Source organism: Talpa occidentalis, unplaced genomic scaffold (assembly GCF_014898055.3).
Source record: "Talpa occidentalis isolate TD23 unplaced genomic scaffold, MPIMG_talOcc4v2.1 talOcc4.3, whole genome shotgun sequence".
NCBI lineage: Eukaryota > Metazoa > Chordata > Mammalia > Eulipotyphla > Talpidae > Talpa > Talpa occidentalis.
In genome coordinates this window covers 3,073,496-3,096,386 of record NW_023603184.1, presented here as the reverse complement: position 1 = coordinate 3,096,386, position 22,891 = coordinate 3,073,496, and the positions used below count along the sequence as shown (strand labels likewise).

At 34.9% G+C, this 22,891-nt stretch overlaps 2 protein-coding genes, 1 long non-coding RNA gene and 1 pseudogene across 3 annotated transcripts; 1 reads left to right on the top strand and 3 right to left on the bottom strand.

Annotated features, from left to right (window-relative positions):
- Positions 1 to 4,386: 4,386 nt before the first annotated feature.
- LOC119254278 (olfactory receptor 4P4-like) lies at positions 4,387 to 5,322 on the top strand. Its single transcript, XM_037521394.1, has one exon. The coding sequence runs from the start codon at positions 4,387 to 4,389 to the stop codon at positions 5,320 to 5,322; it is 936 nt and encodes a 311-aa protein (XP_037377291.1).
- Positions 5,323 to 9,441: 4,119 nt separating this feature from the next.
- On the bottom strand, positions 9,442 to 10,371 carry LOC119254456 (olfactory receptor 4C46-like). Its single transcript, XM_037521555.1, has one exon. It carries the CDS (start codon positions 10,369 to 10,371, stop codon positions 9,442 to 9,444), a length of 930 nt encoding a protein of 309 aa, XP_037377452.1.
- A 5,264-nt stretch (positions 10,372 to 15,635) lies between these two features.
- Positions 15,636 to 16,565, bottom strand: LOC119254455 (olfactory receptor 4C46-like; annotated as a pseudogene).
- Positions 16,566 to 16,579: 14 nt separating this feature from the next.
- On the bottom strand, positions 16,580 to 22,628 carry LOC129146529 (uncharacterized). Its single transcript, XR_008553391.1, has 3 exons — positions 22,307 to 22,628; positions 18,676 to 18,761; positions 16,580 to 16,591 (listed from the first exon to the last, which is right to left on the bottom strand). It is a non-coding gene; the product is annotated as an uncharacterized LOC129146529 (long non-coding RNA).
- Positions 22,629 to 22,891: the final 263 nt, after the last annotated feature.

Here is a 22,891-nt window from a genome sequence, read left to right as displayed (position 1 = left end):
AGATTTATGGTCAACTAATCTTTGACAAAGGAGCAAAGACTATGCATTGGAGCAAAGAAAGTTTGTTCAATAAATGGTGCTGGGAAAACTGGGTCGCTACATGCAAAAGAATGAAGCTTGACCACTACCTCACACCATACACAAAAATCAACTGAAAATGGATTAAAGAACTAGACATAAGACCTGAAACCATAAAATACATAGAAGGAAATATAGGCGAAACACTATGTGATATGCACATCAAAGACATCTTTACAGACACATCACCCAAAGCAGTGATAGTGAAGGCAAAGATAAACAGCTGGGACTATATCAAATTAAAGAGCTTCTGCACAGCAAAAGACACAATAACCAAAACAAAGAGAAACCCCATCAACTGGGAGAACATTTTTGCACACAACACTAATGATAAAGGACTGATCACAAAAATCTACAAAGAGTTGATGAGATGCAACAAAAACAAAGACAATAATCCAGTCAAAAAATGGGCAGCAGAACTAAAAAGAAACTTCTCTGAAGAGGAAATGCAAATGGCCAACAGCAACATGGATGGCGCTGGAAGGGATCATGCTCAGCGAAATAAGACAAAAAGAAAAAGAAAAATACTGGATGGTCTCACTCATAGCAGGAATCTAGAAAACTTAAATAAGGGACCAGGAAAATGAATAGCTATAAGAAAGTGAAAATCAAAATCAACAAACAACTATGAACCAGAGACACTTTTTGGGGGCGGGGGGTGGAGGGAAGGATTGGGGTCAGAATGGGGGGCTGCAATTGTATGGGGAATATAAAATAAAATTTATTATTTAAAAAAATAAAAAAGAGTGGCTATTATGAAAAATGCTGCAATAAACATGTGATTGTATATATCTCTTCAAAACATTAATTGCATTTATGTTCCCTTTGTGTCCGAAATCCTGACCAACATGTCATATTGCATTTAGTGTTCACAATTCCCTACATCATCATTGCTCCTTTCTTAGTCTCTTAATCTCATGATAAGAGACACAGAAATGAAAAATCCTGTGAGAAATGCTTGTTCCCCAACATGATAGTTAAACATCCTTAACTAGTCTGGATCTAGTCATTGTATGTATAAAATGACATGAGTACACATAAAGATTAGTAAATGTATCTATGTATCTACTGCAATATCTGTCAGGGAAGTCATCCAGCATTCAGGGACTTCAAATTAAGTAAGTGTAGATTATCCAAATCCTCTGGTCTCTTTTTCCCCTTGAATGTCGTTCCTTGTTTAACTGTTCCCACCATTGGGGAACAACTATCTTTAAAATCTGATTTCAGCACTCTTATGGAAAATAAGGTCAATATACAACAACTGATATTGAAGATGTTACTGTGATATCTGAGTAAGTACCTTAGGATGGCCTAAGGTATATTTGTGCAAGAATCAGAATCCCCGATGGCGCAGCGGTTGAGCATTCGGTTGCCAGGCTACCCGTAGCCTCTGCAGTCCCCGGTTCGATCCCTGGCCACGGGCGAGGGTCCCACATGGCAAGCAGACCTCTCCTGCTGCCCGCTGCTCCCCTCAGCAGTGTATTTTGTCAGTCTGCCTGCTCTGCTCTGGCTCTGGTGAATTCTCTCACCCTCCCGCACTTCTGACTATACCCAGTGCTTGTATAAATAAATAAATAAATCTTAAAAAAAAAAAGAAAGAAAAAAAAAGAAAATTAACATGACTTATTTATGCAAGGAGACAAACTAAACTTCAATGCCTACAGATGAGGCTGATTCCAAATACCCTGTTAATACGCAGTGATAGGAAAAAAAACTGAATGGAAATCAAGATAAATGCCATGCAGCACTCTAAGGGCTTCCTTCCCCTTATTTTTTCATGGTCCTTATTTTTTTCCAATTTTCTCCCAAGCCAAGTTTATAGGGAAAAGAATATTTATTCTTTTTTTTTCTCTATATTCCAAAACTGCCTGTTTCAACAATGTTAGTCTCTAGCTATGTTAAGTCATTAATATTGTGGCTCATTGATTGTATTGATTTCTGTGTTCCACACACCTAGGATCTTAATAGTGGTCCATACTAGGAGTGTCAATATAGGTGTTTAGTTCTCTTTGTCCTACCTCATATTATGTTTTCCTGACATTACCTAATTCCCTCCTGTATTCAGAAAGCTGGAATGCTCAGGACAAAGTTTCATGAACTGCTGCTTTTAACTGACATTTGGACACTAGGGAAGTAACATATGAGGCAAGATAAAGTTAATATGGAAAATGAACTGCCAGGGAGACCAGGGGCATTGCTAAGGGTAGTGGTTCTCCTTTTGGCCTGAGTCTGTGTATAAACAAACACCGTTGGGATTATGGTTATTTCCAGCTTTCAAAGACCTATTAATATTGCACTGTCACTAAGTTTACATTCTGTCCTTTTGATCCACATTTTATTGAGGCGTAGGCTAAAATAGATGTTTACTAGGACATGAATGTTTTGTTTTGCTTCATCAGGAATTTAAATAATGCATTTTTAAAGCTTTTTTTGTGAGCTAATATAGTGTTGTTAAAGTCAGCATTTAAAATTCCGAACCTGTTTTCTTGGGGCATAAAGATGCAACTCTTGCATCTCTAATGCTTTCATGAGTATTTGAAGTCCACTTACCTTTTGTACTCCAGTAGAAGTGTATGAGAGGTGGAGATTTCTAAAATATTTCAGAGAATTAGGACATGTTTGACTTGCTGCTTTGTAACTCTCTGCATCTTATTCAGATTTTGATAGTAAAGACAAAATGGCTAAGTGAATATTACGTGGAATTTTCCTCAGACAGCCTGAAATTACCAGATGGACACTCAGATCTGATTGTTAGTCAATAAACCATAAGACCTTGGTATGAGGAGGGTCTCTCCAACCATATGTTTAGCTAATTATAAGCTTTCTGTTCTAGATAGTTTCAGTCTAGATGGTTTCAGCCTAGAGGTTTTCCGTCTTTTGCTGCCTATGCTATTTTGATTACTATAAAGTGATTTTAGCTTCTTCAGTTTTAAATATGAGTTATTGATAAGCAAAATTCCACAAGAAAACAGAAAACAGAATAGTAGGTTCAAGTTGTCAGTGAATTTTATTATACTTTCTCATGCTGATGTCCATCCTTCCATGTTACTCATAAGAAATAATATTGTTTATGCTAGAATATCTCCATAATGAAGACATTCCATAATTCAAAACACCTGCTATCCTAAAATAGATTGCTTCTTCTGAGACAAGTAAGGTAAGTTTATACCATGCTACTTGTGATGCATTGTGAGAATATGTGATGGAAACTTTATTCTTATTCTAGTAATTTATCTAAAAGGGCACTTGAGGTCTTTGGTAAGTACTACCAGAGATGCAAAGTAATTGGTTAACTTTATTTTTATACTGCAAAACATATTGGGCTACTGAATTGGGCTACAGACACCACAAGGAATCAATCTATAATCCAACTAACTTAATGCTTTCAGTAATTGAGAGTTGAGGTTCAGATTCACCTGGTCACTGTTATTAAATTCATTCTGTGAATCTCTTTGCTCTTTGTCTTAAATTTTCCATTAGATTTGATGGAAAAATCAGGGTGCATGACAGTTTCTGTGGATCTAAACTAATCACTCAAAGGAGAAAAGCCATGAAAAAGAAAATAACTGACCTGACCTGATATGTCACTGGGCTTTTTTCTGTTAATTATTACATAATCCTAATTATGTAATGATTTATGAATTATGTAATGATATCTTTCTTATATGAATGAGAGAAATGAAGCTAGAAGAGATGAAACCATTAGATAAAGTATCATACTGGTGATTATAATCACTTCCCAATATTTGTGTGTTGTTCCTATTTGCTTTTCTGTAATTGCCTGATATTTATTATTTATCAATTATGACTTTGGTTTTCACACAGAAGCTTTCATGAATATTCTGTTCAAATGTTATTTTTATGACTTTGAGAGTAATTCTCCTCACCCATGCTTCCCTTATGCTCTTTACCTTTTCTAATATCACTGATCATGTATGCAGTCCTTATAGATTAGAAATGTAATATTTAGAGTTTTTATATATTAAATGTCAATGATAATCTAAGAATATAGGCAGGAATCCGAGTTGAGGCAATATACATTCTAATAAAATTGAAATTAAATTATTTGAACAATTTTAGAAATAAAAACTCCAGAGTACATGAGCACTTAAAGATTTAGGATATAATAAAAAAGAAATTCATATTTTCATAAAAAACATAATTTCTATCAGTAGCCACATTAATCTATTTTTCATAATTGCCTTTCATTGTGTTCATGCTGTAAGTTGTAATATGTTCCCCAAATTTTTGTTTTATTCGTTTCAGATAAATAATTTATTTACATATATCTACACACAGTTCAAGTGCATGGAAATCCAGAGGAACATCTCAGAATTCATTCTTCTAGGACTTTCTGATGACAAGAACATACAAATATTTTGCTTTGTGCTCTTCTTATTCTGTTATATTGCCCTGTTGGTAGGAAATCTTGTGATCCTTGTCTCCATTCGATGCAGTCCTCTTTTTTACCAACCAATGTACTATTTCCTCATCCACTTGTCATCCATGGACATCTGCTATACCTCCACTGTTACACCCAAGTTAATTGGGGATCTGCTGGTGGAAAGAAAGACCATTCCCTATAGTAGCTGCATGTTGCAGGTCTTTACCATGCACTTTTTTGGAGGGGTTGAAGTTTTCATTATTATTGCTATGGCTTATGATCGCTATGTTGCCATCTGCAAACCGCTCCACTACATGCTTATCATGAACAGGTCAAGATGCAATCTCCTGGTGTTAGCTGCTTGGATGGGTGGAGCTATCCATTCATTTCCTCAGTTTTCTATGGTTATTCAGTTGCCTTTCTGTGGTCCTAATGAAATTGATCATTATTTTTGTGATATTCTCCCAATCCTTAAAGTTGCCTGTACTGATACCTACATTACTGGTGTTCTTGTGATTGCCAATTCAGGCTTGATTGCCCTAGTTACCTTTATTGTCTTATTTTTTTCTTATGTTGTTATATTATTCACCTTAAGAAATCAGTCAGCTGTGGGAAGACGCAAAGCCCTCTCTACCTGTGGGTCTCATATCACTGTGGTCATCTTGTTTTTTGGTCCTTCCATTTTTATCTACCTCAGACCTCCGACTACTTACTCTGTGGATAAAGTATTTGCACTATTTTACACAATCATTGCTCCCATGTTCAATCCCTTAATCTATACATTGAGAAATACAGAGATGAAGAATGCCATGACAAAAGTTTGGTGTCAAACACTACTTTCCAAGGAAGTACACAATTAATTTGAATATGCTTATAGCTAAACAGCCATGTAAAAGTAAAGGGCTTGATGTGAATGATAAGAGTAAGAAAGATATAAAAGATTTTATTTTCCATTATCTTCAATAGAATGAATGAGATATTTGAAATTAGCAACTGGAAGTGAAAACTAAACAAACAAAAATGGATGCTAAGTATATTTTTGGACTAATAATATTATGTATTAACCCTTATTATAGGTTACCCACAGAAATAACACACACACACACACACACACACACACCTGTATCAAACCTAATATTGCAATATTATGATGATGAGTGATTTTTGAAGGAAAACATTCAAATTATAATTTTTTAACAAGCTCTGGACTTATTAGCGGGACCAAATTGTGATAAAAATTCCCTGGTATTAGACAACTTGAAATCTAAAATTGAAATAAGAGCTTTAAATTTTCCATGAAGCATTCAAGTAAACATCCATTAATGGCATTTAGAAATCATTTTTGCTACAAAGCAATGACTAGATTAAAATCTTCTTAAAGTTGTTCCTATGGGTCAACATTTCTTATCTCTTTGAAATAAATCACAGTAACTATTGAAGAAAGAACAATATCATTAATTCATGATGCTGAAAACACAATGGCTTCTATTCCACCTATGGAATGGATTTTTTTAAAATTCCCATAAAATGAAGAAACTGAATAACTAAAGGTAAATGTTCACCTACCACTAACTGACTAAAGTTGATAGGTAAATGGTTGGTCATTTCATCCAGATTCAATCAAGAGAATTTTGCTGCATGCGGATGTTTACAGCAACTTTATTCATAATAGACAAACTGTGAAGGCAATGAAGGTGTCATTTCTTAGGTGAATTGATCAACTGTGTTGCATCTAGACAAGGGAATATTATTCAGCTAGTAAATAAAATGAGTTATGAAGTCATGGAATGGCATGAGGGCAACTTCATCCACTTAACTGTGCAAAAGAAGACAATCTCAAAAGAATACCTACTACATGACCTTAACCATACAACATTGTGGAAAAGTAAAAACAATGGAGGCATGGCAAAGATCCTCAGATGCCAAGGGTTAGTTGGTGGGGGAAGTGAATTGTTGAATAGAGAGGACTTTTATGTCACTGAAACTTTAGTATGTAGCTACAGTTAAAAAACCTGTCGTTATATTGATGTTTGTCAAAGTCCATAAAATATACAGCACCAGAGTGGACCTTTATGAAAACTAGGAATTTTTGGTGATAAGTGTGAATTTAGATTTCTTGCATTATTATAGATGTGCTTTTTTTGCAGGGGGAGTTTGTCCTTGTATTAGGACAAGAGGGTATTTGAAAACTCTATTCTGGAAAATCTTAAATATGATCCCAAAACTTCCTGAAAGTACTTATTCAATTAAAAAATAATTTGTGGCACAACAAATCATCTTGTCGTTGAAATAAAAAACAGAATTCTGAGAAAGATTTTCAGGAAAAAATGAAAAGAAAACTTTATGAAAGAACTTTTTTACATGCTTATAAGATCACTTAAAATTCTCTTAACGATCTGCAGAGAATTACAACAAATATCACTGAAGAGAAGATACTGGATACCAAGATTTTATGGAAAGGGAGATAGTTTTATTGTTAAAAGTATATTAAAATACATAATGAAATAGATGATATGATTGTTTTTCAAGATTTGTATACGAAATCATAAAGAGAAGAAACAAGGGAGAAAAAAGTTAAGTAAAAAACTAACAACAGAGAGTAATTGTACAACTATCTTAGTAGTTACTAATGGAAAAAACAAAAAAAAAAAGGTATTTTACACAATGTTTAGTTACTTATCTGAAAACAAAACTAAAAAAAATATGTTCAGGTAATTAACCAATAAATTTGTTTTAAAGAACTCTTTCAAAATGTGGCTGTTTTCATTATCATGTTTTCTTAATGACATACAGTTCTGCTTTAACACATTTTTAGTGGTCTAAATTGTTACTTGAAAACAACATTGGTCTTATCTAATGACATTTTCTGAAAAATATCTAAACACAAATTCACTTTTGATGGGAATTTAGCATTGTTAAAACCAAAAATTGTCATAGATATCACTTAGTATTTCCTGCAGTGGATGTCTTGTTTAATGTTGAGGACATTTTCTTTTTAAAAAATAAGATATACATGACATATAAAATGATATTAGCTTCATGTGTATATCAGTTACACCTGTATAATTATTTGATACAAGCTTACCATCATGAAATGATCACCATGGTAATTATAGTTAACATCCACCACCGCATTTACACAATCTTCCTGTGATGAGAACTTTTAAGATTTACCTTCCTAGCAACTGTGAAATATAAAATGTAGTTTTACTAACTACAGTCACCATGTTCACATTGTCTCTCCAGGACTTATTTGTTTTAAAATTGGATGTTTGTACTTTTTATCACCTTCCTTCATTTTGCCCACTGCTCCCATCAACAATGTTTTCAGTCGTCTGCCTGTTCTGCTCCTCACTCTGTCTCTGGTGAATTCTCACACCCTCCCGTGACTCTGGCCTGTACCCCAGCTCTTGTATAAATAAAATAAATCTTTAAAAAAAATAAAAAAGAAAAACATTTCAGTGTGTGTGTTCACCACTTCATCTGTCAAGGCACACTTAAGTTGTTACCTAAGTGTGGCTATTATCAATAATGCCACAATGAACATAGGGTTATACCTATTGCTTCAAAACACTGATTGCATTTGGGTTCCCTTTATGTCCCATAACCAATCCAAGATATCATGTTGCATTTAGTATTCTTAATTCTCTACATCATCATTGCTCTTTTCTTTATCTCTCAATCTCATGATAAGAGATAGAGAAATGAAAATTGCCAAGAGAAATGCTTGTGCCAAACACGATGGCTGAAAACATCTTTAACTAGTTTCTGGGTCTAGTCAGGCCATATGCAAGATGCCATGGGAATCATAAAGATTAGTAAATGTATCAAGTGAAATCTTTGTCATGGAAGTCATCCTTTGACAGGGACTTCAAAATAAATAGGTGTAGAATACCTAGTTCATCTGGTCTCTTTTTCCTCTGGAATGTCTTTCCGTTGTAGTTGTTGCCACCACTTGGGAACTTAACAAGTGTAGTGCTTAGAAGCTTCCTGTAGGGGGCCTTTACTGATTACTTGTAATACATTTCTCTTCATCTCAGCAAAACCTTGTTACGCTCATACTATTACATCTTTGTACTTAGAAGACATGAAAACTTACACCATTTTAGTTTTTTCCTGTAATGAGAATGTTAAAAAATTGTGAGATGTTAGGAATTTATTCTCCAAAGTTTCAACCTAAAGCAAGTGCAGTGTCAGCACTTTCAAATTGAATATTACTTATTACCCTTTAAAATGTAATATTAATGTTTTTCTGATTTTTTTAATATTCTGATTATAAGCGTACTAGAACATGCATTTGACTGCAACCTTCCATCTATTGTGTGTTTTAAAGACAAATATACTACCAATTTATAAAGTCAGAAAAAAAAAACTAGATAGAATAGATAAATAGCTAGAATATTTGTGGTCTGAACAGAGCACATGGTATTTGAGATATTGGAGACTCCCATAAATTGATTATACTCCCATAAAATGCCATAAATTGATTATATTAGATAATACTTTTCATTATATTCTTAGGTCTTAGGGTTACAAAGAAAGGTTTTATTTTTTCATTTCCTGTTAATTTTGGCTCAAGTTTTCATGTGTGGTATGTCTATTATCCCATGCCCACTTTTCTGCAAAGGAGTATTGACACCTTTCGTTAGGTTTTCAAAGGAATGTGACATACACAAAAATGGGCTACAATGATCTGGAGACAAAATTGCATATTTCCTAGTAACTACTGTTTGTACTTCAGCTCTTCAATCAAGATTAGTATAGATTGGCAAACTTGTAAAGAAACAATTCAGAGAGAATGTGTGGTGTAGGCATGGTAAACAAGAATGTTGATGGAAACCACACAGGAAAATGCAGAATAGATGAGGAGGGCTCTTTCCTGTACTCCATGTTTTATTTCAGAGGCACAGTGAGAAACATTGCTGTCCTTGAATCACATGTCCTTCTTCAGTTGAGCCAATGTGGGATTCCAGCCACACTTATTTTTCATCTGAAATAGCTTTCTTACCACACAGTTTCTTAATGGCATCTTTCATCTGTGCATTTCGCAAGGTGTAGATTAAGGGATTTAACATGGGAGTTATTGCAGTGTAGAACACAGCAACTGCTTTATCAATGGGTAAAGTAATAGCAGGTCTCATGTATATAAATATGCAGGGCACAAAGAACAAGACAACAACTGTGATGTGGGAAACACAGGTGGAGAGGGCTTTGTGCCTTGCCTCTAAACTGTGGTTCTTTAGGGAGTGCAGAATACTCACATAGGAAACCATCAAGAGGAGGAAGTTTAGCAAGCAGATAAAGCCACTGTTGGCAGAAACAAAGAGTCCTAGAGTGTGGGTATCAGTGCAGGCCAGATTGAGCAAAGGACTCAGATCACATAAAAAGTGATCGATGATGTTAGGACCACAGAAGGGCAGACGGAAGATAAAAAGGATCTGTATGGTTGAGTGAAGAAGGCCTCCCATCCATACCACTCCCACTAGCAGGCCACAAAACCGCCAGTTCATGATGGTTGTATAGTGTAAGGGCTTGCAGATGGCCACATAGCGGTCAAAGGCCATTACAGTGAGCAGGATAATCTCAGCGCCTCCAAAGAAATGTTCTGCAAAAATTTGTATCATACACTCATTGAATAAAATAGTCTTTTTTTCATAGAGTGAATCTGCGATAAGTTTAGGGGTATTGATAGAGCAATAGCAGGCATCAATGAAGGAGAGATAGGCCAGGAAAAAATACATGGGGGAATCTGACAAGGAGCTGGCAGTGATGGTGATCACGATGAGCAAATTTCCTACCACAGAGATGACATAGATGAGAAAAAACACAACAAATACAATTTTCTGCATCTTTGGATTCCCTGTGAGTCCCAGTAGAATAAACTCTGTGACATTGTTTTTAATCTCCATGATTACATGTGATGCTTAATTCATACCTGGAAAAAATATCACTTTTTATTGATACAACTATGAATCTATCATATTTAGTCATTCTAATAAATATTAAGTGTATGACTCTATGAACTGTGAGTTATTCTGAGGTTTTTTTTTTTTTGAAAGAAAAAAAGTTTCCGTTTGTCGAAGATTATTCAAGTGATTTCACTGATTATGAATCTGTTAATACCTGAGACATAGGGTATTTTGAAAACACATAGAAAGTCATGTAAGTTCACCAAATCAGCTTAAATGACTAAAAGTCTGTCTTAAATTAGAATGTACATACACACTGGCAGCTATGCTTGAGAGAAGTATAGAACAAGGATGTAGAGAATAAAAGGAAAACAAAGGGATTTTTCCCTTCTCCTTAGGAAATGGAAAATAATGGAAGGTAACTGAGAATATGAGGAAAGGATAAAGCAAAAATTGAAGAAGGGGGAGTCTTGGCTATAACTCGGTAAGATCTTTGTGTGCCTTAGATGAAGTGGGTTGAAGTTCAGTAAAGAGTAGAAGACAGACATAGGAAGCCTAGGAGATTATTCAAGAGTTAGCATGCAATGTAGTAGGACACTGTTATAGGAATATGAAGAGTACACTGGAGTTTCTATGAAAACATGCAAAGTGGTTATTGTATAAATGCAAGAACTTTACAATAACTAGTAATTATTCTTTTAATGATCGATTGTTATGTTTAAAGTAGCAAGCTTTATGCACATATTGATCCCTTTAATACTGATCCAACCTATGTTGTTGGTATTATTAAATCTACTTTGCAGAAAAGAAATAAGTCACAGAATTTTAGGTGGATAATATTAACAGCAATAAGAATATTAAATCTATATAAATATATATACGGATTTTCTAAGTGGATTTCTAGACATTTCCTAATTTAACACTCCTTACAAATTCAGGATATGATTTCCACATCATTTTTTACTTATTTCATACATTGTGAGATAAAAGCATAGAAAAGTTTAGAATCCTGTCCAAGATCAAGTTAGTTAAGGACAGATTCAAAGCTCAGTCAGATTATACCTAAATAGTTTACCTCCAAATGCATTCTCATACACTATTTTGTTATCATTACCAATGTTCAACTTGTAATCTCCTTTTAATATGATGAGAAATATTATAATTATTTTATTACAACTTTATAGGCAAGAGAATATGAAGCCATTTATTTTATCAGCAAACACACATACGATGGCATGTTCAAAATCCCATATATCAAACACATCAAGGTATAACATTTATTGAAAGGAACTGATAACTTGATTTGTTTTCCAATCTCAGCTGCGCAAAGTGAACTCTCCCTCCAAAGCATGAGTCCTGAAACCCTTCTGTAAAAATTTGAGAATGAATACCATGTGGTTAAGTATATCGTAGGATCAGAACATCTAGGCTAGATTCCTGATACTTCAACTTGCAAATTCTTTTATGTGGGTACATTGCTGGCACCCTTCCTATTTGTTTCCTTATCTAAAGCAGGAATTATAATAAAGCTACATATGCTTTATGGGAATTACTTATGGGAATGTACGTGAGCATATCCACCACACTGCTCTCGACACACACAAGACTTTCATCATTTTTATGTATGCACTTAGGAGATGGGAAGAATTGGCATTTAGATCAATAATACACAGAGACATTTCACTATGCAAGGAGCTTGTGAGTTCTTACCTTTAATTTTTGTTGAAGATTCCATGGAGATTCATATTATCCATAGAAACTGATCCAAGGAAGGAAACTCTTTTGGTGTTTTCACTATACAGCTGAGAGTTGAAGTCAGTATTCATACTTACATCTTTTCTATGTGTAATTGTATTTAATACGTTTTTCATTCTCATGATGTACGTTGATTGTTAAAGGAGATGCCTCCTTGCAAAAGCATGTTGTCTGGTGCTAGAGAACAATGCTCTATAATTACTCTCAAGAAGTCTTTGATTTTTTATCTGTCAGATGAAGTTGATGCTATTTAACAATATTTGGAAGATGGTGAGGGTGAAATGTACCACTATCATGTTTGAGAAGTCTGCAAACATGATTCTGATCATATATGAGAAGTAACAATCTCTAATAAGCATTAGCATTACAGAAAAGCATAACTTACAATGTTAGGTTCCCTTAAAGATGTTTGGGGTGTTCAGGACAATGTCATCCTCAACTGACATCCTCTTGTAATAAACGACTTTCAGTATGAAAGATATCACATTCAAAAGGAGACTATTCAGATGAGCCGTTATACAATGAACACTTGCTATGTGTTTTTATAAAGTCTCAACCTTTTCCTCTATCATAGAATCTTAATGTATCATAGAACACCTGGGGCATGCATTTAGAAGGGATTCCTTTGAAACACAATAGGAAGATGATCTTCTACAGATGACTCTGTACCACAAGCCAAAAGCAGAAAATTTGGAAGAGATAACTCTCACAGGTGTCATGTCGCCCATGATTAGTCCTTTTCTGGAGATGTGATCAGCAAAGCTCATGTACTCTTTGGCCCACATGGATATTTAAAGGGATTTTTGTGAAGATTCAAGGACTTTGTCTTATAGTTGCTGCTCTCTCTATGGAATTAATTATCTGCTTTGATGGAAAGGCTTATCTTAGAAGCAAGTATTCAGGAGAGACAGGTTTGAGAAACATCAATTTTTGAGTGAGGGATTGTATTTCCTCCACTTGAAATCTAAACACATGAGAGCCTCCTATCATTACCTGAACTTGAGTTTCCCTAGAGCAAGGATCACCTTCCATTTTAGAAATGGTGACATCTGAGGAGTGGATAATTGAAAATGCACCAAGATTCAGTGTTTTTCATTTTTTAATAATGCATTGTTGATACAAAGCAGGTGTGGTTTGATAGGGTGACACACACAGACATCCAAAATGAAAGTGGCTAATTTGGGATCTAAACCTATGTCCTGAGAACAGGAGATGGAGAAGGTAACAGTGACTAGTTGTTACTCTTTTTTTTAAATCAAGATGTCCGTCTATGATTTTCTTGTCAAACTTTCCTCATGAGAGTTGATTACCATAATAAAGTCATAATACACCTGTCACCTCACAGAATTCCTTATTCGGGCATAGGAGGTAAGAATGTATAACCTCTTAGGCATTCTTCTGACCGTATGGTTCTTGACTTGGATATTGTCGATCTCATTTGTGTGTTCATTTCTACAACAATCTTATTTCTTTTATACTTGGACATGCATATTTTAAAAAAATTAAATATAACAAATGCATTGAATTTCATTAACTTATTAAAAATTATGGTGCACCTTTCAATATTTAAACAATAACTTCAGGATAACATCAAAGTTTCTACTCCAGTCTGCAATCTGAAAATCCATTTCTATCCATACACATTGCCAACAATTCAGAATACTTTAAGCACATATTTATTAATTTTAAGAATATTTGTTTCCTCCAGCATATTTCAGAGATTCACTGTGATTCTTGAAAGAAGGATTTTAATGTATTTTTATTCTATTGTAACTGACAATCCAGAGAAGGGAGATTGTGTTTCTCAAATTAACAAAGCATTTATTGAAGAATGGGTCTAGTCAGGGTTTGTGTAAGATACAATGGGAACACATAAAGAATAGTAAAGGTATCAACTGACATCTGTAATGGAAGTCATCCCTTTTAACAAGTACTTAAAAATAATTAGGTGTAGAATATAAAAATTGTTCTTCTCCTCTCTTTTGTCCTTGGAATGCCACCTAACTGCTTCAGCCTCTTGGGAGCATTAGGGCAGCATTGCTTAGAAACATTCTCCTTGTGACCTTCAGCAATTACCTCATGATAGAGAAAATTCTCTCTCTTCATCTTGGAAGATATCCTTATCACTTCTGTAATAATATTATATATGTTTGCTTATAGAAAAGAGTGGATGTGCTTAATTTACTTTTTTTTTTCCTGGAATGAGAACACTGGAAAATTGTTAATTCTCAGGATATGTTCTTCAAAACTCCAACCCAAAGCATATGCAGTGTGTTTTCATATTGAATATTCTCTACTACCCCTGAAAATGTAGCCTGGACCTAAGAGAATTCTGTATCACATGTTGTACTACAGAAATAGGTCCACCTCGATGTTAGAGGACCAGTCTCTTTTACTCCCATGTCAGTCAGTCTTTGCTCGCGGTAGACCTGGGATGGTAGCATCATACCCAAGATGAGACACATTTCATTTTCTCAAGTAGAAATTTTGAGGAGGTTGAGAGTTTGAGCTGTTAACAGCTGAGATGCTTAGCATCTATAGCTGGGCCCTGCATACACTGGACCTTGAAGAGAGATTAAATTGGACAGGACTATGTCCACTACATTCTGTATTCTCCCTGACACCATTAGAGTTCAATCCTCCTCCATCCATCCACACCAAAAAACCTATCAACTTTTTTTACCAAGCAGACATGTATCAAAAATCAATGGAGTATTTCTTTTTAATAAATAGAAATTCATGTCTGACGATAAAATTTTCTTTAATTTGAGTCATCACTCTTCCTGATATGTGAGCAGCCTAAAGTGATGATTCGAAAAATATTTTGGAAAGGTGGTGTAATAATTGTTAGTTAAACCACAGTGGTTCAATGACCCATTGTTGTGACACACTTAGATGTCATAATATTAGAGGCACCATAATAAATTAATTATCATACAGAAAATTGAGCAGATTAAGAAAATTATAATTCAGATGGTATGAAGTAAATGTTATAGTATGCTCAGCAGTCTGTACCTCAATAAATCATAACTATTTTAATTAACTTACTTTTCTATTATCATTGCTTGAAAGTGTCACATACAGTTAATCATATGGTCTGAGAATCGTTATTCTTCAATCTATTTACTCAATGCTTTCACCTGTCATCAGTTTCCTCTCTTAAAAAGGGTAATAGCAGTGCCCAAATCTTTAGATTACAATAAAGATTATTGCTTGAAATCAATACACTTTATTATTTATTATATTTGAAGGGAATACTATGCTTTCATATACATGGATGACCTAGTATATTGAAATCCCAATTTGACAGAAATTTCCCAATATGCGGAGTGTCATGGGCTAGCTTTTCCCCATATCCATACACCTGTTCATGCTCCATTCAGTGCACAATCTATGACACATGGTAGTTAACTTTATTTTCTTTATTCCACAAGCATTCTTTGCTGAGATTAACCGAATGTACTTCTGACCCTTTCTTCAGTTCTGTCAATGTGGGTCTCAAGCCACACTTATTTGTCATCTGAAATAGCTTTCTTACTACACAGCTTCTTAATGGCATCTTTCATCTGTGCATTTCTCAAGGTATAGATTAAGGGATTTAACATGGGAGTTATTGCAATGTAGAATACAGGAACTGCCTTATCAATGGGGAAACTAACAGCAGGCCGCATATATATAAATATACAAGGCACATAGAATAATACAACTACTGTGATGTGGGAGCCACTGGTAGAGAGGGCTTTCTTCCTTGCCCCTGCTCTATGGTTCTTTAGGGAGCACAAAATAATCACATAGGAGACCATCAAAAAGAGGAAGTTCAACACACAAAGGAACCCACTTTTGGCAGCAACGAAGTGTCCCAGCATGCAGGTATCCACACAGGCCAGATTGAGCAAAGGAATCAGATCACACATAAAGTGATCTATGACATTAGGACCACAAAAGGGTAGTCGGTATGTGAAGAGGATCTGTATGGTTGAGTGGAGAAGGCCTCCCATCCATGCCACTGCTACTAGCAGGCCAAACACCCGTGCATTCATGATAGTTGTATAGTGCAAGGGCTTGCAGATGGCCACATAGCAGTCAAAGGCCATTACAGTGAGCAGGATAATCTCACTACCACCGATGGAATGTTCCCAAAATATTTGGGTCATGCATCCTTTGAACGATATAGTCTTCTTTTCATAGAGTGAATCTGCGATAAGTTTAGGGGTATTGATAGAGCAATAGCAGGTATCAATGAAGGAGAGATGGGCCAGGAAAAAGTACATAGGGGAACCAAATAATGGGCTGCTAGCAATAGTAATCACAACAAGCAAATTTCCTACCACAGTGACGACATAGATGAGAAAAATGCAACAAATACAATTCTCTGCATCTTTGGATTCCCTGGGAGTCCCAGTAGAACAAACTCTGTGACGTTGTTCATAATCGCCATGGGTTTCATGTGATACTTAATTCAGACCTGAAAAGAAATTTCACATTTTCTATGATACAACATTGAATCTACCAAATTTAGCCGTTTTAATAAATATTAAGTGTCTGACTCTATTAACTGTGAATTAGTCTGAGAGTTTCTTTTTTGGAGAGAAAACAGTTTCTGTTTTTTGAAGATTATTCAAGTGATTTCACTGATTATGAATATTAATTCCTGAGACTTAGGGTACTTTGTAAACACATAGAAAGTCATGTATGTTCACCAAATCTGCTTAAATGACTGAAAGTCTTTCTTGAACTAGAATGTACACACATACTAGCAGCTACAATGGAGAGACATATAGGACAAGGATGTAGAGAATAAAAGCAAAACAAAGGGATTTCCCCTCCTCCTTAGGAAATGGGAAATAAAAGGAAGGTAATTGAAAATATGAGGAAAGTATAAAGCAAAAATTGAAGAAGGGGAGTCTTGGCTATAACTCTGTAAGATCTTTGCATGTCTTAGGTGAAGTAGGCTGAAGTTCAGTAAGGAGTAGAAGACAGACATAGGAAGCCTAGTAGGAGATTATTCAAGAGTTAGCATGCAATGTAGTAGGACACTGCGATGGGAATGTGCAGAAAGTACACAGGAGTTTCTATGAAAACATGCAAAGTTCTTCTTGTATAAATGCAAGAACTTTACAATAACTAGTAATTATTCTCTTAATGATTAATTGCTATGTTTAAAGTAGAAAGCTTTATACACATATTGATTCTTCCAACACTGATCCAACCTATGTTGTTGGTATTAAATCTCCTTTGTAGAAAAGAAATGAGTCTCGGAGTTTTAGGTGGATAATATTAACAGCAATGATAATATTAAATCAATACATATATTTGATTTTTCTAAGTGGATTTTTAGACATTTCCTATTTTAGTACTCACTACAAATTTAGGATATGATTTCCATCACTTTTTTTTACTTATTTTACACATTATGAGATAAAAGCATAGAAAAGTTAAGAATCCTGTCCAAGATCAAGCTAGTTAAGGACAGATTCAAGGTTCAGTCAGATTATACGTATATAGTTTACCTCCAAATGCATTCTCATACACTACTTTGTTATTATTGTCCAATGTTAAACTTGTAATCTCTTTTTAATATGATAAGAAATATTATCATTATTTTATTACAACTTCAGATGCAAGAGGGTATGAAGAAATTTTATGAGCAAACACACGTACAATGGCATGTTTGAAATCCCATATATCAAGTACAACAATGTATAATATTTAATGAAAAGTATTTATTTCTTTTCCAAACCCAGCTCTCCAAAGTGAATTCTCGTCCAAACCATGAGTTGAAAATCTTCTGTAAAAAGTTGAGAATGAATACCATTGTGGTTAAGAGTATTATAAAAGCAAACATCTAGGATAGATTTCTGGTCCTTCCTCTTGCAACTTCTTTTATGGAGGTACATTGTTGACACCGACCTATTTATTTCCTTATCTAAAGTAGGAATTCTAATAAAGCTACATAAGTTTTATGGAATTTAGTTATGGGAATGTTTGTGAACATATCCACCACACTGCTCTAGACACACACAAGACTGTCATCATTTTTGTGTATGCTCTTAGGAGATGGGAAGAATTGGCATTTTGATCAATAATACACAGAGAACTTTCACTCTAAGGAGCTTATGAGGCCTTACCTTCAATTTTTCTTAAAGATTCCATGGACATTCATATTATCCACAGCAATTGATCCAAGAAAGGAAACTCTTTTTTGTTTTCTGTATACAGCTGACAGTTGATGTCAGTGTAGTATTCATACTTACAACTTCCTATGTATAATTGTATTTAATACATTTTTCATTCTCTTGTTGTACCTTGATTGTTAAGGGGATGTCTCCTTGCAAAACACATTGTTTGATGTTAGAGGGTGACAACCTATAATTAATCTCAAGAAGTCTTTGGTTTTTCATGTCAGATGAGGTTGATGTTACCGATTTTTGGAAGAATGGGAGAGGTTGAAATGCATTATTACCGTATTTGAGAAATCTGGAAACATGATACTGCTCACATATGAGAAAAAACAATCTTTAATAAGCATGAGCACTTTTGAATACTTACCTTACAGTCCTAGCTTCCCTCAATGATGATTGGGGATGTTCAGAATAATGCCATCTTCAAACTGACATCGTCTTGGAATAAATAACCTTCAATATGAAAGATGTGACTCTCAAAAGAGAATATTTAGTTGAGACATTATACAATAAATGCTTGCTACACTTGTTTTTATAAGTCTCAGTCCTTTCCTCATTCATAGAATCTTAATGTTTCATAGAACACCTGGCATATGCATTTAGAAGGTATTCATTTGAAACACAATAGAAAGATGATCTTCTACAGGTGACTCTGTTCCCACAGTGAAAAGCAGAAAGTGTGGAGGAAATACTCACATGTGTCACATTGCCCATGATTAGTTCTTTCTGGAGGTATGATCAGCAAAGCTTATTTATGCTTTGGCTGTTTCCTCCAGCATATTTTAGAGTTTCTTGTGATTCTTGAAAGAGGGATTTTAATGTATTCGTATTCTATTACACCAGACAATCTAGAGAATGGAGATTATGCTTCTCAAACAAGCATTTATTAAAGAATGGGTCTAGTCAGGGTATGTGTAATGTGCAATGGAAAATTATCTACTGAATATATTTACTGAAATCTGTTCATAGAATTAATCCAGTGACCAAGGACTTAAAAACAATTAGGTGTAGAATATCCAAACTGTTCTTGTCCTCTCTTTTTTCTTTGGAATGCTGCTCAGCTACTTCAGCCTCTTGGGAACATTAGGGCAGCATTGCTTAGAACATTCTCTTGGTGACCTTCAGTGATTACCTCATGATAAAGATATTTCTTTCTTCATCTTGGAAGATATCCTTATCACTTCTGTAATAATATTACATATTTTTGCTTATAGAAATCAAGCAGATGTGTCTATTTATTTATTTACCTGGAATGAGAACACTGTGTTTTCAGATTGAATATTCTCTACTACCCCTGAAAATGTAATAAAGTTATTTATCTCATTGCTCTACTAACTCTGATAATAAAACACATTCATAACTACACTTACTGGGATTGTCTGTCTATTGTATGCAATAAAAAACATTAAAACGTTATTTTCTGAGTTAAAAAGATAAAATTGACTAATTCTAAATAACTTCTGATTAGCTAGATAGAATAGTTATACAACTGGAGAAGTTGTTTTGAATCACACACTTTAAAATGTTGGAAAGTGAGTCCCATATAATTAGTATTTTTTTTTTTTTTTAATTTTTTTTTTTAAATATTAAATTTTATTTTTATATTCCCCCATACAATTGCAAACGCCCCATTCTGACCCAATCCTCCCTCCCCACCCCCCAAAAGTGTCTCTGGTTCATAGTTTTTGTTGATTTTGATTTTCACTTTCTTATATTCATTTTCCTGGTCCCTTATTTAAGTTTTCTAGATTCCTGCTATGAGTGAGACCATCCGGTATTTTTCTTTTTCTTTTTGGCTTATTTCGCTGAGCATGATCCCTTCCAGTGCCATCCATGTTGCTGCAAATTGCATGTGTTTATCTTTTGAATGCTGAGTAATATTCCATGGTATATATGTACCACATCTTCTTGATCCAGTCATCTATTTTGGGGCATTTGGGTTGTTTCCAAAGCTTAGCTATTGTAAACAGTGCTGCTATAAACATAGGAGTGCAGGTGCTCTTTGGAATTGATGTTTCTGTGTCCTTTGGGTAAATACCTAGGAGTGGAATTGCTGGATCATATGGAAGCTCTATGTTTAGTAGGTCCAGAAATCTCCACACAGCTCTCCATAGTGGTTGGACCAGTTTGCACTCCCACCAACAGTGCACAAGAGTTCCTTTTTCTCCACATCCTCGCCAACATTTGTTGTTGCTAGTTTTTTTAATATGTGCCATTCTCACTGGTGTGAGATGGTATCTCATGGTAGTTTTGATTTGCATTTCCCTGATGACAAGTGATGTTGAACATTTTTTCATATGTCTGTTGGCCATTTGCATTTCCTCTTCAGAGAAGTTTCTTTTTAGCTCTTCTGCCCATTTTTTGACTGGATTATTTTCTTTGTTGTTGCTGAGTCTCATCAGCTCTTTGCAGATTTTTGTGATCAGTCCTTTATCATTAGTGTTGGGTGCAAAAATGTTCTCCCAGTTGGTGGGGTTTCTCTTTGTTTTTGTTATTGTCTCTTTTGCTGTGCAGAAGCTCTTTAATTTGATGTAGTCCCAGCTGTTTATCTTTCTCTTCACTATCACTGCTTTGGGTGATGTGTCTGTAAAGATGTCTTTGATGTGCAAATCCCGTAGTGTTTCGCCTATATTTCCTTCTATGTATTTTATGGTTTCAGGTCTTATGTCTAGTTCTTTAATCCATTTTGAGTTGATTTTTGTGTATGGTGTGAGGTAGTGGTCAAGCTTCATTCTTTTGCATGTAGCGACCAGTTTTCCCAGCACCATTTATTGAACAAACTTTCTTTGCTCCAATGCATAGCCTTTGCTCCTTTGTCAAGATTAGTTGACCATAAATCTGTGGGTTTATTTCTGGATTTTCTATTCGATTCCATTGGTCTGTATGTCTGTTCTTGTTCCAATACCATGCAGTTTTGATGATTATGGCTTTGTAGTATAGTTTGAAGTCTGGGAGTGTGATGCCTCCATTTCCTTCTTTTTTTTTCAGTAGAGCTTTGGCTATTCGGGGTTTTTGGTGATTCCATATGAATTTCATCAATAATTGTTCTATTTCTTTGAAGAATGCCATTGAGAATATTTTAAAACAATGTTTTTTTTTTTTATTTTCATGAATCAGCTTTTTAGAGATGCAGTGAGAGGATTCACACTTTTCATATCCTCCTAATATTGGCTCAAAGTTATTTGTGGTCTGTGGATGACATATGTCCACTGTTCCCCAATTTCCCATTTTATCAGGTTTTGGTACACAAAATGAGTTGTACTGATCAGGAGACAAAACTGCATATTCCTAATAACAATTTTTACTTCAACATTTCAAAAAAATTAGTTAAATGGGCTAAAATTGCAAATCAACAATAGTTCATATAGAACAAGTTAGTGTAAGGATAGTAACAGAATAATACTAAATAGAAAACAGACAGGAAAAACTGGGGAATAGATGAGGATGACTCTATATTTTAGTGTTTTATTTCAGGGGCCACCTTGAGAAGTTGTTTTCAGTAAACACTGCCCTTAAACACCCACCGCTCCCTGATTGAGTTACACTAGACCGCTGTATTTGGGAGAATATCTATCTGTACTTTACTTGTCCGTGGTGCTTGTCATTCTCTATTGAATATTAACAGGTGGTTTGTGAAGATTTTTATTTTTCAAAATCTCAAATAATAACAAATACAGGATACCCTCCTTGATTTCCTCACTGTGGAATGAATCATGTATATTTTCTATATCTGGTTGTACTAAGATTTCAGGCAAGTAATATTAATTCATTTCTCTTTGCAAATCTTATTAGACAGAAAGCAAGTGTAAGGGAAAATAATATGATTTGTGGAAGGAGGTTGGAAAGAATTGAGTATTCATAGAAGGGAAGATAATATTCCAAGATATTTCTACTATTGTCCCACTGACATGGCATATTGTCATTGATATCAATCGTAACACAGGGTAATAAGAAAGATCCTAAGGGATCTTCTGTATTCCAGGCATATTTTTCCTTACCTCCATTGTAAAGTACAGTCCAATTTCCCCTCAGTATCAGGGTCAATCATTCAAGTCAACACAGTAACTTCTTTCTTTGCCTATTGATCCAATGGCTTGAGGACACTGAAGTGATTGGGTGGTATGGTCTTAACATCTATTGAATATAACTTTGTTTTGTCTCCCTGTAGAAGCATCCTCCCTTTGGAACTAAGGCCTCTAGTTCAGGAAGTCATAAGTTTGTGAGAATAGAAAGCAAATATTTTGCTAGTGGGACCTGTAGGGTCACAGAACATGGTGCTATCTTTACCACTACTTGACAGCATCATGGGTCCTGACTATGGCAAAGCTGTTTGCAGAGTGTCTATGCCATCAGGACAAAATGCTGCTCCTTTATGATGGAATAATCACCTGCCATGTGTCTTCTTTGTATTGCATTTTCTCAGTTTCCTCTACACCCAGTGATCCATCAAAATCTGCATTTTATTCATAACTCTAATTTCCCTAATCTTTATCCTACATTAAGTTCTGTTCTTATAACTCTTAAATGGTTTTTATACCTTTCTATATTTCTCCATATCATTATTGGTTGCCTAGGTACAGACC

Coding starts and splice junctions, on each gene's coding strand:
- LOC119254278 (XM_037521394.1), top strand. CDS start 4,387: ATGGAAATCCAGAGGAACATCTCAGAATTCATTCTTCTAGGACTTTCT.
- LOC119254456 (XM_037521555.1), bottom strand. CDS start 10,371: ATGGAGATTAAAAACAATGTCACAGAGTTTATTCTACTGGGACTCACA.